The sequence below is a fragment of the Grus americana genome, chromosome 4, assembly GCF_028858705.1.
Source record: "Grus americana isolate bGruAme1 chromosome 4, bGruAme1.mat, whole genome shotgun sequence".
Lineage (NCBI taxonomy): Eukaryota > Metazoa > Chordata > Aves > Gruiformes > Gruidae > Grus > Grus americana.
In genome coordinates, this window is record NC_072855.1 from 39,270,599 (window position 1) to 39,289,935 (window position 19,337).

The 19,337-nt window shown below is 37.0% G+C and overlaps 1 protein-coding gene across 6 annotated transcripts in view; it reads left to right on the top strand.

Annotated features, from left to right (window-relative positions):
- ASB5 (ankyrin repeat and SOCS box containing 5) overlaps positions 1-19,337 on the top strand; it is a 42,400-nt gene that overhangs the window by 19,781 nt on the left and 3,282 nt on the right. For 4 of the 6 annotated variants that reach the window (XM_054823828.1, XM_054823826.1, XM_054823829.1 and 1 more), the window contains 4 exons: positions 15,068-15,147; positions 16,230-16,337; positions 17,901-18,051; positions 18,187-18,321. In XM_054823828.1, coding sequence (XP_054679803.1) covers positions 15,068-15,147; positions 16,230-16,337; positions 17,901-18,051; positions 18,187-18,321 — 474 coding nt within the window. Of the gene's footprint in view, positions 1-6,112; positions 6,467-11,849; positions 11,918-15,067; positions 15,148-16,229; positions 16,338-17,900; positions 18,052-18,186; positions 18,322-19,337 lie in introns of those variants that run through there. The other 2 variants (XM_054823832.1, XM_054823830.1) reach the window with 2 other exon arrangements.

The following is a 19,337-nucleotide window of genomic DNA, read 5'->3' on the forward strand; positions in this document are numbered from 1 at the left end:
CTGTCTTTGCTGTATCTGCCTTGGCCGGGCATGGTAGGAATGGTCAGTGTACTAGTTATTCCTAGTTACCCTAAATTGAGCCATCCATGGGATTGTGGTAGTTCAAGACTGGAGTCCCCATTTCCTTTCATGATTATGAGACTTGAACCCTTCTGTTTCCTTCTTTTTCTTGTACTGCTTGGGTGGACCCAAGAAACTAGTCCATTACATGCAACTCATAAATAGGAGATAATGCTATGGTTCACTGTTAGAGAATCTGCAGTTTTGAAAGCTTGATTACATTTTGAACTGTAGCGAATGATTAGAGCAAAGTTTTCCTATTATTTTATTCTAACAAGTTGCAATTGATAATGTCACTCAGCAACAGTTGTTAGGTAGGGACGATAGGCACGAGGCATTTTCTCAACTTGCATTCCACAGAGATCACAGTTCTATTAATAAAAGCCATAGAAGACCTCTACGAGCTTCCTGGATACAATAGAGATTCGTTTAGTAATGATAGGAATATTGTATGGCATACCTATTCACCGTACCACTTGGTGTAAGGCACCACATTTAGCATTTGTTTTTCATATGCAGCACATAAGCTAATGGTGTAAAAATGCTTAAGTTAGTGGGAATGTTCTTTTTTGAAAGTTCAGAAGGGAGGCTTTTTTGATGGAGCTCATCACCTTCTCTTATATGCTAAATAACTTTGCCTAGTATGACAAATAACTGCCAAAAAAGAGTCATACTTCAAAATAAATCTCAAGAAGACACTTGCTTAGAATGAAGCAAATGACACCACATATCAGCAAGATACCAGAACCATTCTTCTCTGAAGAACATAATCTACTTTAAAGGGATTTTGGTGAGTTATATGATGCAACTATACTGGCATGGCCAGAGCCTATTTGCAGCAACAAAACCCAAGCACATCTGTTGGCAAACATTGACTCTTCCCTCACCTTAAAGAAAATCTCTGAGGCTACAGAAACTTCTAGTGAATATATCTGCTGGAGCCTGTTTGCATACTTGCTTCCCTCAAAGGAACTGAGATACCCTATCATGTGGATTCCTTTGTGTTTGGTTTTTTTTTTTTTTTTTTTTCTTGCTTCTATCTATATTTGTATGCCAGGACCTCCTTGAGAAGAGCATCACCACCAGCTGTATTTTATGGTCAGTGTCCTTTATGTGTGCCTCCTTGAAATGTGTGTTTTCTAAAGATGGTCCTTAACTTGTCGCCAGCCTAGGTCCTTTTGGCTTGCTTGATGTGCGCAGCCTTAAGTTAACTCACATGGAAATCCCCTTCAATTGATTTATTTTTCTGGATTAAATTAATAATAAGCTTTTGTACTGCAAACAAGTACAAAATGAAACATTTTGAACTCTGATGTAGCTTAAAACCTGGATTTTTGAAGGTGCATAGCAATAAGACTGAAACATGATCCTAAAGAAAAGCTGCTGGGAAACTCCAGTACTGGATTGGGGCAAGCTCAAACATGCCATCTGCACTGGTCTTTTTTTTTTTTTTCAGCAGTGGGGCATAAGGCAACAGGGGAAGACCAAAATAGCATAGCTCCCTGAAGGTGATGTTCCTTCCCTCAACCATAAACTTGTTATGGCCAGGGTCCTGCTATTCACACTCCTCTCTTGTAGGGGATGTTCTCAAACATTTGCAATGCAGGCAAGCAGCGAGTGAACTTCTGCCAGGGCTAGATGATGATGGCTTTGGGGGAATGCACTACGTGCCTAAGTACTGAGCTCTATTCATGATTGCAGCAATGCTGGCTGGTTGGTCATAAATCCATTATGACATGCTGCATCTGTTGCACTAGTGGATGTTCCTCTTTGCTATGTCTAGAGTCTTTCTGGCAATAGATATGATCTCTCTCTTTATGGCTGTTCTCTCACAGTAATTGGCTGAAGATTCCCTCTGTGGTGCTCTATACCACTCCCGTGCCGACTACTGGTCTCATGCTTTGTGTCTGTCTTCTCTGTCAGTATCTGAAGCCCAGGCCTGCTTGGTAACTGATTTGGCTAGCTTCATCAGCATGACTGCTTGATTTGTTTTTCTTTAGCCCATATATTAGCAAATACTCTGTGTTACCACTGCCTGTCTGCATGAAGAGCTCTGGCGGGTACACATTGCAAATCCACAAGCCAAGAAATGTAGTAAATGTGTCATTGTTCCATATTTGACTTCTGTGGTGGCTGAGACAGAGAGAATCATATCAGAATTTTAAATCTTTTCTAAACCTTCCATTCTGATTCTCAGCATCCAAGGATACAAGGCCTAACTGTAAAAATCTCAGGGGAAAAGGTAGGAAAACTACCAACCATCCATGCTGTTGCTATCTTAATAATAATAATAATAACAACAACAATAATTTGGATTTCCAGCTAAGAGACAGTAATGATACTGTATAAAGAGCAGGAGTGTGTAACAGGCTTTTTTAGTGCTTATAGTGGCATAGAGAAATGTCATTTTATGCTTAAATATCTAATGACATTTTAAGTATCGTCTGTGTATCTGCTGGCATTTGTCAAGATGTGGACAACAGAGGAGTGGTTGGTGACACCTGGGTAATGCCTAAGCTTCTGGTTGATTGCTAATGACTTACAATGTCATTGTATCAGCCATGAAATATGGCTTGATGCAAGAATTTGGTTTTAACAAAAAAAAAAAAAAAAAAAAAAAAAAAAAAAGCTGTTCCAGTCCTTTCTCTGTCCTGCTGTTGGAGCTTTATCGCTGTACTTTTATGGCGCATTAACCTTCCTTAGCATTGAGCTGGCACTGCAGGATGTAACCGTGGCCACTGCGGCCTTTTAGGATGCTAGTTTTTTGTTGGTAACCATGTTTCTGTAATTATTTCTAAAACTTGCTTCGTCTTGGCTTCTCCTACAGGGAGGAATGTTCAGGATCTTTGCTGGCTCATTTCTGGCAATGTCAAATGACAAGCAACTCTTGGGCTACTGGCACTGAGATCCAGGGAGCCTGTATATTGTTTCAGATTCACGGTTGTGGATCACATCAGCAGGAAAAGGCAACTTCTAATCCTGTTCAAGACTTTAGTCTGCGAGGTTCCGTGCAGTTACTGTGACGCCATAATAATCCTGGTCATAAAAGTAGAATGAATCTGAGAGTACGGAACACTTTGGGAAGCGAGGTGGCTCATCAGTTGGCTAGCTTGAGGAGGGTTGTACACTAAACGCTGATCTGTGACATTTTAAAATAGTGCATTTTTTTGCAGTTTTTCTAAGATAAGTTGTTGTTATTGGAGTTTGGACTGTACTGCATCGAGCTGCATCGTGTATTGAAAGGTGTGTGGGGTTTTTTGTCGTTGTTTTTATTAACACAGTTTTTTGTGTATCGCAATTGCATCTTATTGCCTTAAGAACATTCTTCAAAATAGAATGAGTTCCCCATTGAAAAGGAGGAACAAAAATTTCTTTCCATTTTTATTCCCACCTGTTAAGACCTGCTGCCCCTGTAAACTCAGAGCTATTTACTGACATAGAAATGTTGAAACTGTACGGACATTTCTTTTTATAAAAATCTGGATAAAAAAGATTGTGAAGGAAATCACTTGAAAGTTTCCTTTCACAGTACTTCCCCTGGATTATAAAAGTTGAATAGAACTAAATATTAGTGAAAAGCAACATAGTGGATTATTTGAAGCTCGTCTGCTAAATTAAGTCAGAGTTCCAAACTCATCAGTAAAATCTCCCAGTTTCCTTACTCTGAGACTCTAGTGTCTGCCCCTTCTTCTGGCTGCTTTTTTGCAGGTAGCTGCTTTGCTTCCATGAATAACTAGAATATGAATGCTGTCCTAATAGCTTGAGTACTGAGGCAGGGAAAGTAATGGCCTACTGTGTTTTCTACGTACTTGGATATCTACTTAGATTTCTGTTATAGATTTTCTGGTGGATTTTGGAAGTGTTTGAGTGTCTTCTAGAGAGAAAAACCTGAGGAACAGAATCTGAGTGTCAAGCCTAAGTATTTTCAAATATTAATAGTTTTATTACCTAATGAAGTCAAGAGATACTGATTTTTGTTTTGTAGCTAGTGTAACCGAGTGCATGGATGGCTGACATGAGGAAGATCACACAGCAATTCCATGTCAGAGGTGGAAGTGAAATAGCGAGTTCTTTAGTCTTACTCCACAGTTTTAACTGTATGTTCATCTCATCTTTATATCAACATCTCAATTATATTTTTAAGACATTTCCAGTTGATTTCTGATGTTGGTCTAGCTTTCACTTTTAATGTACTGTTTTAATAGGACATTTTAGTGGCTTTTGCCCAGAGGATGAATAGTTGTGCCTAGCAGAGTTTAGTGCAAAGTTGCTTCTAGACTCCTGAATGGGATAAGCTTTCTTTTCTTTAAAGCATGAAAAAAAAGATAGTGCATGTTTTTATGCATTGCATTCTGATGTCCTCCAAAGTATTCAAAGTAACTTAATAATAATGAGTGGCAAGTGTCTAGGGAATAGAGATACTTTTCCTAGTACCATTGCCTTGAAGGTGGCAGATTTTGGGGGTAGTCCAGCTCCATTGGTAGCTCATTGCTTCCTATGCAGTTCTCCGGACATGAGTAAGCAGGTGCTGCTGACTCCCTTGGGGGTCTTCCGCTTTGAAGGCATGGCAGCTGTCTGTGTATCTGCTGGTTTCCTTGCTCCTGCAAGTCACACTTCTGAGGCTAGTAAAAGAATAATAACCAGGGGGGCTGGAATATTTATGGAAAGCAAGTTGTATGAACTTCCAGGTTTGTTCCACTCCTCTAGAAGGACACAGCTTCATTCTCAGCTGACAACCTCACCCACAAAACTCCTACAAAAACATGTAGGTCTTGTCTTCCCAGCCCACTGTAATTCTAGTATTAAAGTGATATAATGTGCCCTTTTGCAGAAGCTCTGTTCAAGACTTAGCTGCAGAGTCTGATTGGTGGATGTGTAAAAGTGTTTATTTCAGCCTGTGAGATATTCTGGTTCATTCAGCTAGATAAAACCTCAGGGAAAACAACTTTCTGAGAGCAGCATAACGCCTGGGAGAGTGCAGTTGTATTCTCTCTTGCGAGAATAGCAGAAGCCCACCTGCTTCTGTTCTGTAAAGTGTGTAGCACCATTCCAGTAGGGCAGTTCTCATGTGCTGTAATTTCAAGGTGAAATTTGCAACTGCTCCTTCTTCTTCCCCTTACCCCACCTAACTATAAAACCAAGAGGGGTATAGAGAATTTCATTAAATACCTGTGTATTATTTCAACATCTTAGGGATTAATTTCTGTCAGGTGCCTGAAAAGAGTAGTACTAATGAAACCCAGTAATGCTAATTTCCTCTAAAAAAGTTTACAAATGGCTACTTTTTATATCAATAGAAGAGCATAGTGAGGAAATACTAGAAAGAAGTGGCAGGGAGGTAAAGGCAGCATCTTAACATGTTGTTAGTACAGAGAATTCACTGTACTCTTTATGCATGCTGGAATTTTATCACGGATTGCTTCTCCCTGCAGATTTCTGTTGTATAGTATCAGCGTGATACATAGTAACAAACAAAAAAAAATTGATTGCCCTTGTTTTTGTTATGATTTAAAAAAAAATACTGACTTGTGCTTTTTCTGACAAGACTACAGCCTTACTTTGATAATGGGATCAGACTTTCAAAATAACCAGAGAGATTTTTTTTTTTTGTTTTGGTAGTCAGACCATGCTTTTATTTATTCAGGACATAGTTTCTAGTTAACATCTGTAGGCCACCTTGTCCCCTATTTAAAACAAAACAAAACAAAAACAACAGGAAAGAAACCCCACACCACAAAAACCCAGAAATACTTCATAGTTTCATGGGTTCTTCTAATTCCAAAGTCTGTCTTAACTGCAAGTTACATATGAGTAAAGCTTGATGCAGTAATAATTATTGTTTCTATTATTAAAAGAATTGCCATTCTGATAAAACAGTTTTAGTTTTTCTGGTTTAGGTTGCTTCTTATTCAAGCAACAAAGCATCAAATATTTATGTGTTAAGAATCTGTTTCTTTTTTGGTTAAATGATTAAAAAATTAACACCTTCTTTCCACTTAAATCTTGTAAATAGTTAAGACTCATGTCTGTAGCTAAGCTGATTCTTTCTCCGTTTTAAAAATAGAAAATGCTAGAGCAGTTCTTCCCTTCCCCCACTATGTAGTCACTAGTCCAAGCTAGTAAATGTTACTGAATGGATTTCAGTGTTGTAGCCATTCTACAGCAAGTACAGCAAGATCCTTTGTGAAAAAGCGAAAGGAGGAGAAAAGGTAGTAGAAATCCATTTGAGGACGTTCGTCAGACCAGAGTACCTGCACCAATGACAGACAGGCTTTCCTCGAGATACAAATAATGCCAACAAACCCTGCTGCTCAGAGGAGCCAGAAACTCCCCAAAAGACGTGTAGAAGATATAGGGGAGCGTCCTGCGAAACGAAAAGCTAGCTGGGGTGTTCTGACCAGCCAAGGTTAGTATAGCAGCCATTTCAGAAACTGTGTACTGAAATATGCTAAGCTGACCCAATTTATGATGTTCTAGCTCTAAACTGTTTGTTTGGTTTGGGGTATTTTTTTTGTTCTTTTTTTCCTAGCTGTAATATAAATGCATTCTTATGTTAGTGGCACTATTGTTTTGCATGGGTTAACACAAGGGTGTTGAAGCTATTTTTGTTCTTTCTGCACTCTTATCAGCTGATCTAAAATACCTTTTCTTGTTTATCTGCCCTGTTTGTTTTATGCAAGTGTTTAAGGCTTGACTTACCCTGACTTTTGCTGTCCTGTCACAAGGTAACCGGATACTGAAGGCTAATCGTTTACAACAGGGAACTGGGGAATGAAAGGAGGGGGAGGAGTAAACCTTACGCATAACTACATGTAAGGAGAAGTTTAGAGGTAGCTGAAATAGGAGGCAATTGAGGAACTACAGGTGACAGAGTTCTTGTCCTGTGCTCAGATACTAAAGACAAAGATATAACTGTAAGGGTTTGCATAGAGGAGTACTTAGGAGATATTTGAGTTGGTGGACACTGATGTTTTCAGCAGTAAGGAACAAACTCTACTGTAAAACAAGTGTTTAGGACTGCTATTGTCTGTGCCATATTTTCCAAAATTTTTCATAATACAAGTGTGTAAAAGGGAGCTTTGAGTAATTGTGAGAGTCTAATAAGACTTTTTAAAAATAGTGGTCATAATTCCAATTAATATTGACCATATCATAAGGCTTAGACTGAAACAAAAAAGAAAATAAGGAAATCAGACTTGAAATTCTTGATAATATGGTATCAAATGAAAAACTGGAGATGTTAAAATAGTCAAGGAAAGGAGGATACAGGAAAGAGAGATTTGATATATTGTGCATAAAAATAATTATGAATTTACCATGTGAAACGTAGCTATATTTTATAGGAATCAGAGTTATTCTTCAAATACCTTTTCTAATTTCCAGTACTGCCAGTTTTAGAATTAAGCATTATTCAAGAATTTAAGCAACAGTTACCATAGCTTCCCAAGTAGTTATTTGAATGCAATGGTACTGTAAGGTTGTATTTATTCATCAGTCTTAATATGCAGTGTATCTTTTACCCTCATCTTGTTCACCATTCAGGCTAAGATTTCCTGATCTATTGTAACTTTTTTATTTATGAACATTTTGGTTAGTTAGGTTGTTATTTCTCAAAAAACTAGGACATTCTCTCTCAGACAGAAAAGAAGTTTTACAAAAGTTTATCGATGTTAGCACTAGCCACTCCTTGATATGGTTCAGGACTAGACTTGTTTACCATTCTTACAAAGAAATAGCCACAGTTAGTCAAGTTTTGAAATCTTCAAAATCACAATAAAATATGGAAAGTAAAATTTCCTGAAGATTCCATATTAACACAGTCCAGCTGCTTACAGCTGCTTTGTGATTGCCGAACTGGGTGTACACATTTACTGATGGACATCCTGAAGTACTGAGAGACTTCTCTTGGAATTGAGGGTCTGGTTGTTGCAGTTCACTTGAATAACAGGTATATCTAATACCAGTTCTGAAGGAGGCTCTTTTCTTCCCTCTCTATTCCTGTCCATGGAGGTATCCAAACCTGACATCCCCTGCAGAGCAAAGAAAGAGGAAGTCACACAGCAGTGCAGTATGTAATTAAATATGCTGATTAGAAAATGGACTAAAAGTGATGCAGGGGGTGGAATATGTCATAATAAGATTTGGTGGAAGGGAGAAATGATAGAGTCAGGCTAGGTAAAGGTCTTCAGCCTAATGGCATCAAGATCCACAACGCGGCCATTGTACCAAAATTTGGATGTGGCAAAAACGGGCACACTAGAGCTAGCTTTGCTGCCCAGCTGGCTACTGCCTTTAAGACTAGGGATTATACCACGTGCTGCATTCAGTCTCTGGCAGGCTGGGAAAATACTGAGAATACTGGAAAAATACTGGGAAAATTGCTTGCAGTCTGGATTAAGGCTGAGACTGCATTTGAGGTGCAGAATTATTCCAGGCAGAAGTCCTCCAAAGTCTGAACTCAGCTTGGAATATCCATACGCTTTTTCTGTCAGCTTCTACTTGGGAAGGCCACTGAAAAACCCTTACTTTGCTTTAGTGACTTGTCCAAGGAACTGATAACAGCCTGAGTGCTACCAGCTGCTCCGCATACTCAGATTAAATCTGACGTGGGTCTAATGGATTACTTAATTTAGAGGTCAATGTGATTTTACACCTTGGTGCTCTGGCTATGGCACATAGAGTTTGAAGCTACTTTCAGCTGGAAAAAATATCCAGCCAGTTGTTGATTCCTCAAGAAGATGGAAAAAACCCGAATGCGCATGAGCAATGGGCAGGGGAGTTGTGGCTGTGCTTTCACGTGCTGGGAGAAGGGCCTGACACACTTCTTCCTGTGTGTGCAAGGCCCGGCACAGAGTCGGCAGCAACAGCCGCTGCTGCCATTGTCGTTACCGTCGCTTTCACGTAGCATAGCGTTGCTTCTGGTGGGACCCAAATGAGTTGTGTTTGGATATTGGTATTGTGGGTTTTTAGGATTTTTAATATAGTTTAGCGGATCATGGTTCTGTGTGAAAACTGTTAAACCGTGATGCCAAAGCACTCAAAATTTAGGAATTGTTAAAAATAATGTTGCCTGTGCCATGCTGATTTGACCCTCTAATGTTTTATAACCCAGTATTTGACAACACAGTCACATGCTGTACTTTTCCACAAAGCCTGCTTCCTTGGATGTGCGAGATGGATGATGTTCTGAGAATGCATTAAGTTTATACTCAGAAATAATACACCCTGTGTTTCACTGTGTGTTGCAAAGGTTAGAAGGCATGTAGTGAATGGTAGGAAAAAGGGTTAACTTTTTAATGTCTCTAAAAGCAGATTCTATTCATGTCTCTGCTGTGGCACCTGTGTGTTTTAAGACCAACCATCAAACCTAAAAGTTTCTTGACTGATCATGGTTATTATTATCTAAAGCTGAAATTTCAGAAGCTCAAAGCTCTCATAACCGTCATTAAACTATGCTTTCAGTGTACACTCTAATGCTTAAGTACTCTGGAAAAAATAAGCTATTAGATTGGATTTACAATTTAAGCATTAAAACTCTCTGTCTTTTGGTTCCTTAGTTATAAAATAGTATGAGTGGATGATGTTATGAAAATAGATTCAGCAAGGGGTTTGAAGTATACTTTTGTTACTGGAAGAATACCATGAAAAAGGCAATATAAAATTAACAATATTATAGTCAGTTTATGATTTGGATAGCACACCTTAAAGAGTGAGAGATCCTGCTAGATGTGGAGACACAAAATAATTTGAATGCTAACTCATTCATTGAATGCAACACTGGAATGGCAAAACGAATGTGTGGTCATGTAATATGGGCATAGCATAAACAGAACTGTGTTGGGAAAACAAGTTTAGTTTGTATGGTTTTCAAGAGTAGGGATCATTGGCATTTGCATTTGGAAGGAAATCCCCAAATTTTGAAATTCTACATGATGATAAACACTGGAAAGAATATTGCTTTATACCAATTAAAGTTTCATTTTTTGTATGCGAATGTTTATATATTTATGTGTATAAATTGTTATATAATTTTTCAGTCAGATGAAAGCAAAGATTATTTGAAATATTGAAATTAAATATTTAAATGCCACTTGAACTACATCTTCTCTCTCAAACATATTTTAATCATTCTGATTCTTCTGGACTTCTTCAGTGTTGATTGTTGGAATTTCATTTGTTAAAAAGAAGTAGCTTCTGTTTTGCTGGTTATATTTAATCATAGTAGTTAAACTCCACAGATGCAGTCCTTTAACTTTTAAATCCTTGACTTTAAGATGCTTTCCAATAGTTTTTAGCATCAAATATCAATTAAGTAGTTGACACACTTCTTTATCCTGCAAAGGCTTTCGACAAATGGGTAATTTTATAGTGCCACAGTAAAAATCTGTTAGAACTTAATTACATATACAAACTGTCAGGCAGTTGTAACAACTGGAGTGAAGTGAGTCCATTGATCTTGGGACTATAATGTTACAGAGTTTTTCTGTTACAGTTGTTGCTCCTGTCTGTTGCTTCAGTTGCCACAAACTGAAACACTCAGAATGTATCTTAAGGAATAAAAAGGAACAGTGATGAGCTTCATACATAGCATTTGTTGGTTTTGCAGGTGCAACACTTTCCAAATAGTCTGTGTTTGGCATCTCCCAGTAATAAACTGCGGCAGGCTTCTGTTGCAGTTCTTGTCTGATGATACTGCTTCTTCTGAGGACGAGGACACGATCTATTTACCCTTAGAGCAGTATTTTTCTAACATGCGGAAGCCTGGTGTACATCTTGTCCCAGTAAAGTCAGTGAGAAGACTTTCATTCATTTCCAGTTCTGTTTGTTTTGAAAATCCAACTTTTTAATGTACCTTTTATAGTGTTTGGGTTTTTTTAAGACTACACAAAGTTTTGGAAATAATAATAATAATAAAAAAAAAAGGATGGGATGGCTGGAGTTAATGACTTTTAGGAAAATATTTTAACTTAGTATTTTACTACTATGATCATTCCTGATCACAGGAATGACTTACAGGTAATTGCAGCTAGATGTAAAGGAGTGAGGTCTGTAGGAAAACATGAAGAATATAATATTAATGCCTTAGAAAAGGATCAAAGCCAGAATTGTAAATCCCCATTTTAGGGGATTTTTCACTGCTGAGAACAGTTATCAAACCCCAATTTAACAACCAAAGAATTGTTTAGAAGATAACTGAGGCAACAGTGAACTGCTAAAAGGAAAGCATAGTTCACTGTATGGATGAAATAACTTTTGAAACATGTTCAGAATGTCTTTGCTTATTTCTTTTCTAAGTATATTATGACTAAGTAGTAAAATAACAGATGAACATTTGGCAGTGTTTCCCTTACAAATCTATGTACTAATGCTTATTTTTGAGGATACAAAACTATGTGTCTCATTGCATGAGGTTAAAAAAGGAGGAGTTTGTCCTGCAATTCTTACTCAGCTCAAGGTTCTCTTGATTTCACTATGAGTTTCTCTTGTGTTGCAATTCCAGTTAAGCTGTCTTGGAAAGCAAAGGCACAGATACTGGCACTTTAAAAAGTTGTTATGTTAAAAAAAAGAAAAAGTGAAAAATGAACAAAAATGGCCACAGTCCTTTAGCATAAGAAAAGAAACTGGCAACTTGTATGTGCTTATGTCTTCAAAGCTGTGTTTCCTGAAGGGCGAAAGTTCATATTACAGTGAGCTGCTGATGTCCTTCCAAACATAGCTGCAGTGTACTGAGAACAGGCCCAACTACCAAGAACAGATTTTTTTTTTATTTTATTTTTTTTATTTTCCAGATTGAAAGAAATGAGTAGGATTTATAATTGCAATTGGTTGGAAGTGCCATGGGGAGATGGAGATTTAGGTATTGTATGATACTTTGTAATTTTTTTTTAACTTTGCCTGTTAATACAGTGAGTATATTTATTCTTTCTTGTTAGTGTTTACAAAGCAATGTAGGCTGCCCTTCCTGGTAAACTATACACCAGAGAACTTGGAACTAATGTGGCTTCTAAATATAGTTAGAGATACTTTGTATTCAGCATCTGTCAGAGACTACATCAGTAGGGAATTAATGCATTAACAGTTTTGGAGTAGGTTATGCTTGCTAATACTGCTATTACAGACAACAATGAATGAAAAAAATGCCCTTATTTATGTTCTTATTAATGCTTTCTGAGTGAGAGACATAGAGTTTGTAAATTAGCAGAAGGCAGCAATCCAGACAAAGAATTTATTTTGACACCTCTGATGTTTACTTATGATACATATTTATTTTGAACATATTCTTGTCCCTGTGGTATTTAATGATGAATTACTATGTTTATTGATAAATCAGTTGGAATTTGAAAGTTTTTTTCCAAACTTGGTTGCCACAAAATCTTTCTGCAGCATTTTGCTTATAGATTTTATTTCTAGTAGAGATGATACAAGCATTTTGTATTTAATGGATTTAGCAGAAGTAGCTAGCTGCTGGGTGTCTCCACATGAAGATGGGGATATAAGGTGGGTCTAGAGGCAAAACAGCTCACAATGGGATCTGGCATTGTTTGATTCTCAAATGTCACTGGAGTAATGACATTAACAGACATTCTTCTGAGCAATCCAAGAGGAAAGGAGGTGAAGGAAGGAAAGGTTGAAAAAAAATGTTGCTTTCAGATTCTACCTGTATCTTTGTTGGTTTTAGAGTTATACATGCCTGCAAAAATGTTGAAAGTGTGAGTGTATGTAATGGTCATAAAAACTTCATGACACTTACAATTTTATTAGATGTTTTTTCTACATAATAGATAAGTGTCTCTTTTTTTCCTGTTAATTTAGGAGTAGGATAAACTATCAAGAGAGAGAAGTTCTGATCTGTAGAGACAGGGGGACAATTTTCAAAAACAGTCTCTAAATACAGCTTTTAATTATTTTTGAGGAATTCTTTGTAGCTGCCAGCAGAACTTAATGGATCTAATTCATTTGAATTAGAATGACTCGAGTGCTGGTTCAGATACTACTACAGAAGAAGGAAAACATTGCTCAAAATTCTCATAGTGATTGCACACATCCAACCTACAATAGAATAAATATATTTGAGCTTATTGGGATGACAGAGAAAATACTGATTTTTGTGAAAATCAGGTCATTTTAAGATTTCTGACCTCAGTTTTTGTAGTATAATACCCCTTAAAATCCCCATCGCTTTGTGTATGGGGTTTTTTTTAGCTGTTATTCTGACTAGCAATAAAAATTGCAAAATGCTACGTTTAATAAACCTCAAGTAAAAGGTTTAGGGAATGATGTGCATGCATGTACATACACATGCACACACAGATGATCAGAGCTTAGTGCAAATAATTCTGAAAGAGTATTGGAAGCTGAATCTTGCCTGTGCTCCATCTACTCCCACAGATAAAAGACCACAAGGAGCTTCACAGATGCTGGATACTCTGACATAATATAAATCTCCATGCATTTTTAAAATCAAGTTTACAAAGCTTTAATCTCCTATATTTTTTAACTTCTGTGGTCAGCTTTAAATATTCTTACAATAATTTAAATACTCAGCTGTGCTTTTGTTTGGCAAAGTTTTTTATCTCAATAGCATCCAGTGGAGCTGAGTTCCACAGTGTAGTTGTATGTTCTGTGAGAAGATACAGTCTTACATCTGAGTAAGTTTTAGTTTCATTCACTAACACTTCTAGGAAAAGGGAGGTTTTATCTCCATTTCCATATTGTGCACTATTTCATATCTTCTTAGCTATGCCCTGATTTCTTTTCAGGTTGAGCAGTCTTAACCTTTTCGGTCATTCTTCCTGTGATTTGAGTGGGTTGTTTATTGTAACCAAAAGCGTACTTTCTGAAACAGGCTAGTGGACAGAAGGGATCCAATAGGAAAGAGAAACGGGGTCTATTTCTAGTGAGTAGTTACCTTAGAGCTTAGACCGATGATTGCCAGGGATTGAGCAATAGCGCTCTCATTTAAAATTCATTGCCTTGTCACTAAAATGCAGTAACTGGCTTTGCAGGCAGTCCTGGTCCATTGCAGTGGACAAAATCAAACGTGTTTGTGTGCTCGAGATTCAGCTGCCGTCGTTACCAATTCATCATACTTAGCTAGTTCTCACTACGTTTCTTCAGGGATTTTGGGGGGCTTGATATAACTCACATGAGTGATTGTATTAGCATTTTATAGTTCCGATGATTTTCTTCTTACAGGAATAAATACTGGTAATTCATAATATATTTTGAAGATGGTTCTTCCTTGCACGGTCTCTCAAAACTTAATTTGCAAAATTCATACAATAAATTGGCATCAGCTATGCCTGCAACCCTGTCTGGCTAGAAGAGACCTGTCAGTGGCCAGTCTTCTAGAGGAATGGGCAGGTTCTTCATCAGGACCCACAGGATAACTCTGGGACCTGGGGTGGGAGTTAAGGGCGGGGGTATGTGTGTGTTGTTATGGTTGTTTGGTGGTTGTTTTTTTTCCCTTTTCCTTTTTTGGGGGGATAAAGAAATGAAAATAAATGCCAAACCTTTACATTAAGCATATCTATCTATTTTTAGTCCTAATAGCCTGTTTGAATGATAACTTAGACTTAATATAGTATTTCTACTATAGCAATTTTTTTAGTGTGATTCTCATTGTATTTTTGAATTTTTGAAGCCTATAAATTTCTATATGCCAGTTGCAAAAATAAGTTATATGATTTTTTTTTAAATAAACTACGCAAAAATAGAAGTGGAAAATACAGCAATTGATTAATTTATTAAATCAAATTACTGAAACCAATATATATATATGTTGTTCTCTGTACCACATAATAATTTATTATAGATGTTGACAGTTAATAATAAAGCAGTTTTTATTGTCTAGAAACTGATTATTTGAAATACAGTCTCTAAAGAGAAAAAATAATTGCATAGGACAGTTGACTTCATTCTGTGATTATATTTTCTTCTTTGCTCTATGCATACCAAAATCCTTCTAATTCATATGGTTTACTCAATAAATGTCGTTATTATATAGGTTCTTGGGCAGATCGCTCACCTCTGCATGAGGCAGCCAGTCAAGGACGTCTTCTTTCTCTAAAGACTTTATTGTCACAGGTGAAGGCTGTGTTCTTAAAATTGCTTTAATTTTTAATGTTACTTAATTTCTCAGCATAGATTATTAATGCAAATTTAGTATGCTTTGCTTTTTTCACTTGAATTTTTCTGAGCAATACACACTTAAGAATTTTTTTATATGATAAGAAAATATTTGATATATTTCCTCTATATGTTTTAAAACTTCCCCCCCCAAAAAAAAATAATCTTTATCAAAGCTGTATCTAAATGTATATCAGTCTTCCCCTCTTGCACAGTATAAGTCAATGTAGTTCCAGTGCTTTAAGCCCTGAGGTAAATAGAACTAGTCAGGAACATACTTGTTAAGCGGAAGAGTCACTGAAAGATCCTGGGTTTTGCATATTTGCGATTTAAAAAAAATATGTTTTGTTAATAGCAAAGGGAGAGAGTGTAAACCGCTAAATTTTAATATTACAGTATTGTCATATTAGCTACTACAATACTGAAAAATTATATGATAGAATACATTTGATGAAAGCCAACAGATGCAATCATCTACTGCAGAAAATGTCAAGGGCTTGATGATTTTATCAGTCCAAGAAATGTTTTCCTTGCTAAAATTCATGGCTTTAGATATTTCAGACCTTCAGTCAGAGAATCGTAGAATCACAGGACAGTTTAGACTCAGGGCCCTGTTGAGTTTTAAAGATTACCTTGAGTGGAGATGCCCCGACCTCTCTGGACCTCGTTCCAGGGTTTCGCTGGCCCCACAGTGACTTTTCTTTTCATGTAACTAATTGGAATTCACCATGTTCCAACTAGTGTCTGCTGCCTTTTGTCCTATTGCTGTGCATCTCAACAGTCTGTTTCCATCTTCTTTATACCCTCTATATCCTATCCCTATTTCTGATTTTTAAAAAATAGCTGACAACTTATTTTATTCTGTTATATACATTAATTGAATGAAAGATTCTTTTTATGCTCACTGAAGATTTATTTATTGCAAGTAGAGATTTAAGCCTATTTAGAGTATTGTAAATTATTCATTTGAACAGTAATGTGAGCAAATAGCTCTTAACAGCTTTTGTATGATCTTTATATGTCATTCACGTCTTGTTTAGGGGTACAATGTAGACACACTAACAATTGACCAAGTAACTCCACTTCATGAAGCCTGCCTGGGAGATCATGTAGGATGTGCAAGAATCCTTCTTGAAGCAGGAGCAAATGTAAGGGGTATTTTTTTTCGTATATGAAGTCCAATGCTAACCTTGGTCTAACTGAGAGGGATATATTCCTTGATTTTATTTTTTATTTTATTTGATATTTCTCTCTACTCTCCCTATTGATTAAGTTGATTGCATTTAATTACAATAAGCTACCATCTGAAAGCTAGCAAAGGAAGGGGATGGGTCAAAGACACATCCTCAGAGAGATGTTAGGTTAAAAGAAAAAAACCAACCAAACAATCCACATAATTATGTGTATAAGAGTAGCTATCAAACCAAAGAACAGTAACAAGGAAAATAGATGGGAGTTGGGCAGATACTGAGACAGAGTAATGAACTGGAGAGAATCTGCTAGCAGTATGTCAGTAGCCTTATTTCTTCTCTGAATTTCATTACATTCTTTCTCTTCTAAAATATGGAATACATCCTTCTCCTTTACTGGTTTCCTCTTGCTTTGAGTGGCTTGCAAGAGACTGTTCTTTTAATCTCCAGAATATCTTTTGTCACACTGCACCTTTGTGCTCTTCAGATTTTTTGCTCTGAGTACAAAAAAAGCACTTGCTCTTTTCTGTACTCCTGACACAAGCTATCTCTTATCCCAAAACAAACAGGGAACCTTACAGACCACTTTCACTACAATCTCTGCTGACATCAGAGTTCAAATGTATAGTTTCCCAAATCTCTGATCTTTGTGATGGAAATATTTATTGTCCTTACAATTCAGTTTTGAGAACCATGTAGAATATGTCTATGTACTAGAAAATACATAAATGTTTTCCAAAAACAATTACTCTCCACTTCAGCCAGCACAAGTATTCTGAAGATAAAAAACTATAGATACTATAAACAAAACCATAAGAACAAATTTCATTTTCCTATCTGAATTTTTTTTAATACTTTTAATTGTTTCGGTGGGTTTGGGGGGTGCACGGAAGAGGATAGGCCGGAGTCCTGGAAGGACCCCTCTCCAAATACCCATGCTCCTTCCTTTGGTATCATTAGCCCTCACAAATTTGCCTAGTTTATCTCCTCATTCTCTCACAGAGGGAATATTCAGTTAACCAGTGAGGTGGTTAACTGCGAGCCTGTACTATTACCTCTATCTCCATCCTATGAAATACCACTCCAACTTGGAGATTAAAACCACAGAAGAAAATGGCAAATAACTTTCACATTTGATGTGGAGTTTGCATTCTTGACAGAGCTGTGGGGAAAAGGTTGCCATTATCCCGTTACAACACAGAGTACAGATTTTCTGTATCAATGAAACAAACTAAGTGCAATGACTTTTGAAAATTATTTACTGCCCAGATGTTGATGGGTGCTCTTTAGTATTCCAGGTGTATTTTGCTGTATTCCACATAGTTTAACAAGAATAATAGTAAACTGATTTCAACTGAGAGGTGCGGTGAGAGGAAGACAGTAGCACAAGGACTCAGCAGTTAAGCTACATTATTCTAACCAGTAATTTTTTTTGTATTTTAATGCAATTTCTAACTATATCCTGTTTAAAAATTTACCTTTCTTTCAATTCTGTTTTTAAGTATTTTTTATATATTCTAGGTAAATGCTACAACAATTGATGGTGTGACCCCTTTATTTAATGCGTGTTCGAGAGGCAGCGCGGCATGTGCTGAGCTCCTCTTAGAGTACGGTGCCAAAGCTCAGTGGGAGTCCTGTCTTCCGTCACCAACTCATGAAGCAGCCAGCAGAGGTAAGAAATTACGTGCTGAACAAACGTGGAGCAGTTGACGAATGTCTCGATAATAGCCTTAAGAAATGTGTGCGGTTTTGTCTCTGAGACAGCTTACTGAAGTCAAGCAAACTTTCTCGTGCTTTGTACTGACAGGTCACAGCGAATGCCTGGAGGTACTGATATCCTGGGGTATAGATGTTGACCAAGATCTTCCTCATTTAGGAACACCTCTGTATGTAGCATGCGTTTCACAGCAGATTCATTGTATTCGAAAGCTTCTTTATGCAGGTATGTCGTGATTTAAATAAAAATATTACTAGTTTGTAAAATAAACATACTGTACTCGCCTTTGAAGTGAGCTGTGCTCAATCAATGCAACTAGAACCCTTGCTTGCAGGGTACTTCTAAGCTTATTCTGTGATGCATGTTTTCTTATAACAACTTACTATGTCTTTCACTCATAGCAAGCATGTGAGGGGAAAAAGGAGTGAGATCAGTAAGAGTGGGTGTTCCAGATTTTCAGCACCTACTACCACTTTGTAGATGTTCGTTTTCTGTCGGAAAAACAAAGATAAAAAATCAGCTGTGAGAAAGGAATTTTATATAGTAACCATTGAGCTTTCAACAGAATTTTTATTAGCGGTGTAGTCCCACCCTTTTTCATTCTTCAGCATGTTCTGACTGATCTTTTTACAAGGCATAGAGGCTGAGCTACAGAGAGAAGAGGTAAGGTAAAAGGTATTTGATCCTAAATTTCACATTACTTATTTAATTGACGGAAGAGGGATGTTGGAGGCCCGCTCTGTTTCAGCACAAGTCCAGGGACACATCGACACAGCTAAACATTTGCTGTGTTTCAAGTAATGAGATACAGGGCTTTTGTGTCCTGTAAAGCAAGGAATGAAAAAATATATATAAATAATTACAGGCTTGCTATCATTGCACCAGAATTGTTTTTCTAGCTAATTGCAGGTTATTTAGAGCTTAAGCAAGCAGTTAAATTGTTTCTCATTAAGTCAGTCTCCTTGTATGATTAACTATCCTATTTCATTATTTTTATAATTAAGAAAACTGCAGAAGTATAATTAGCATATTTTGGGATTCAAGTATTGCCATACATTAGAAACAGTCACAGAAGGGCATATTCTACATTCGTTGGTGCCCTGAAGTAGCAAAGGGTATGTAAATTGAGAATATAGGTAACTACTTTTGTTAATCTGAATGTTTTCATATTTGATCGGTTTATGAGAATGTACTAGAAGTTGACAAGCAAATAGACAATGAAATAAGCCAGAGAATGACAC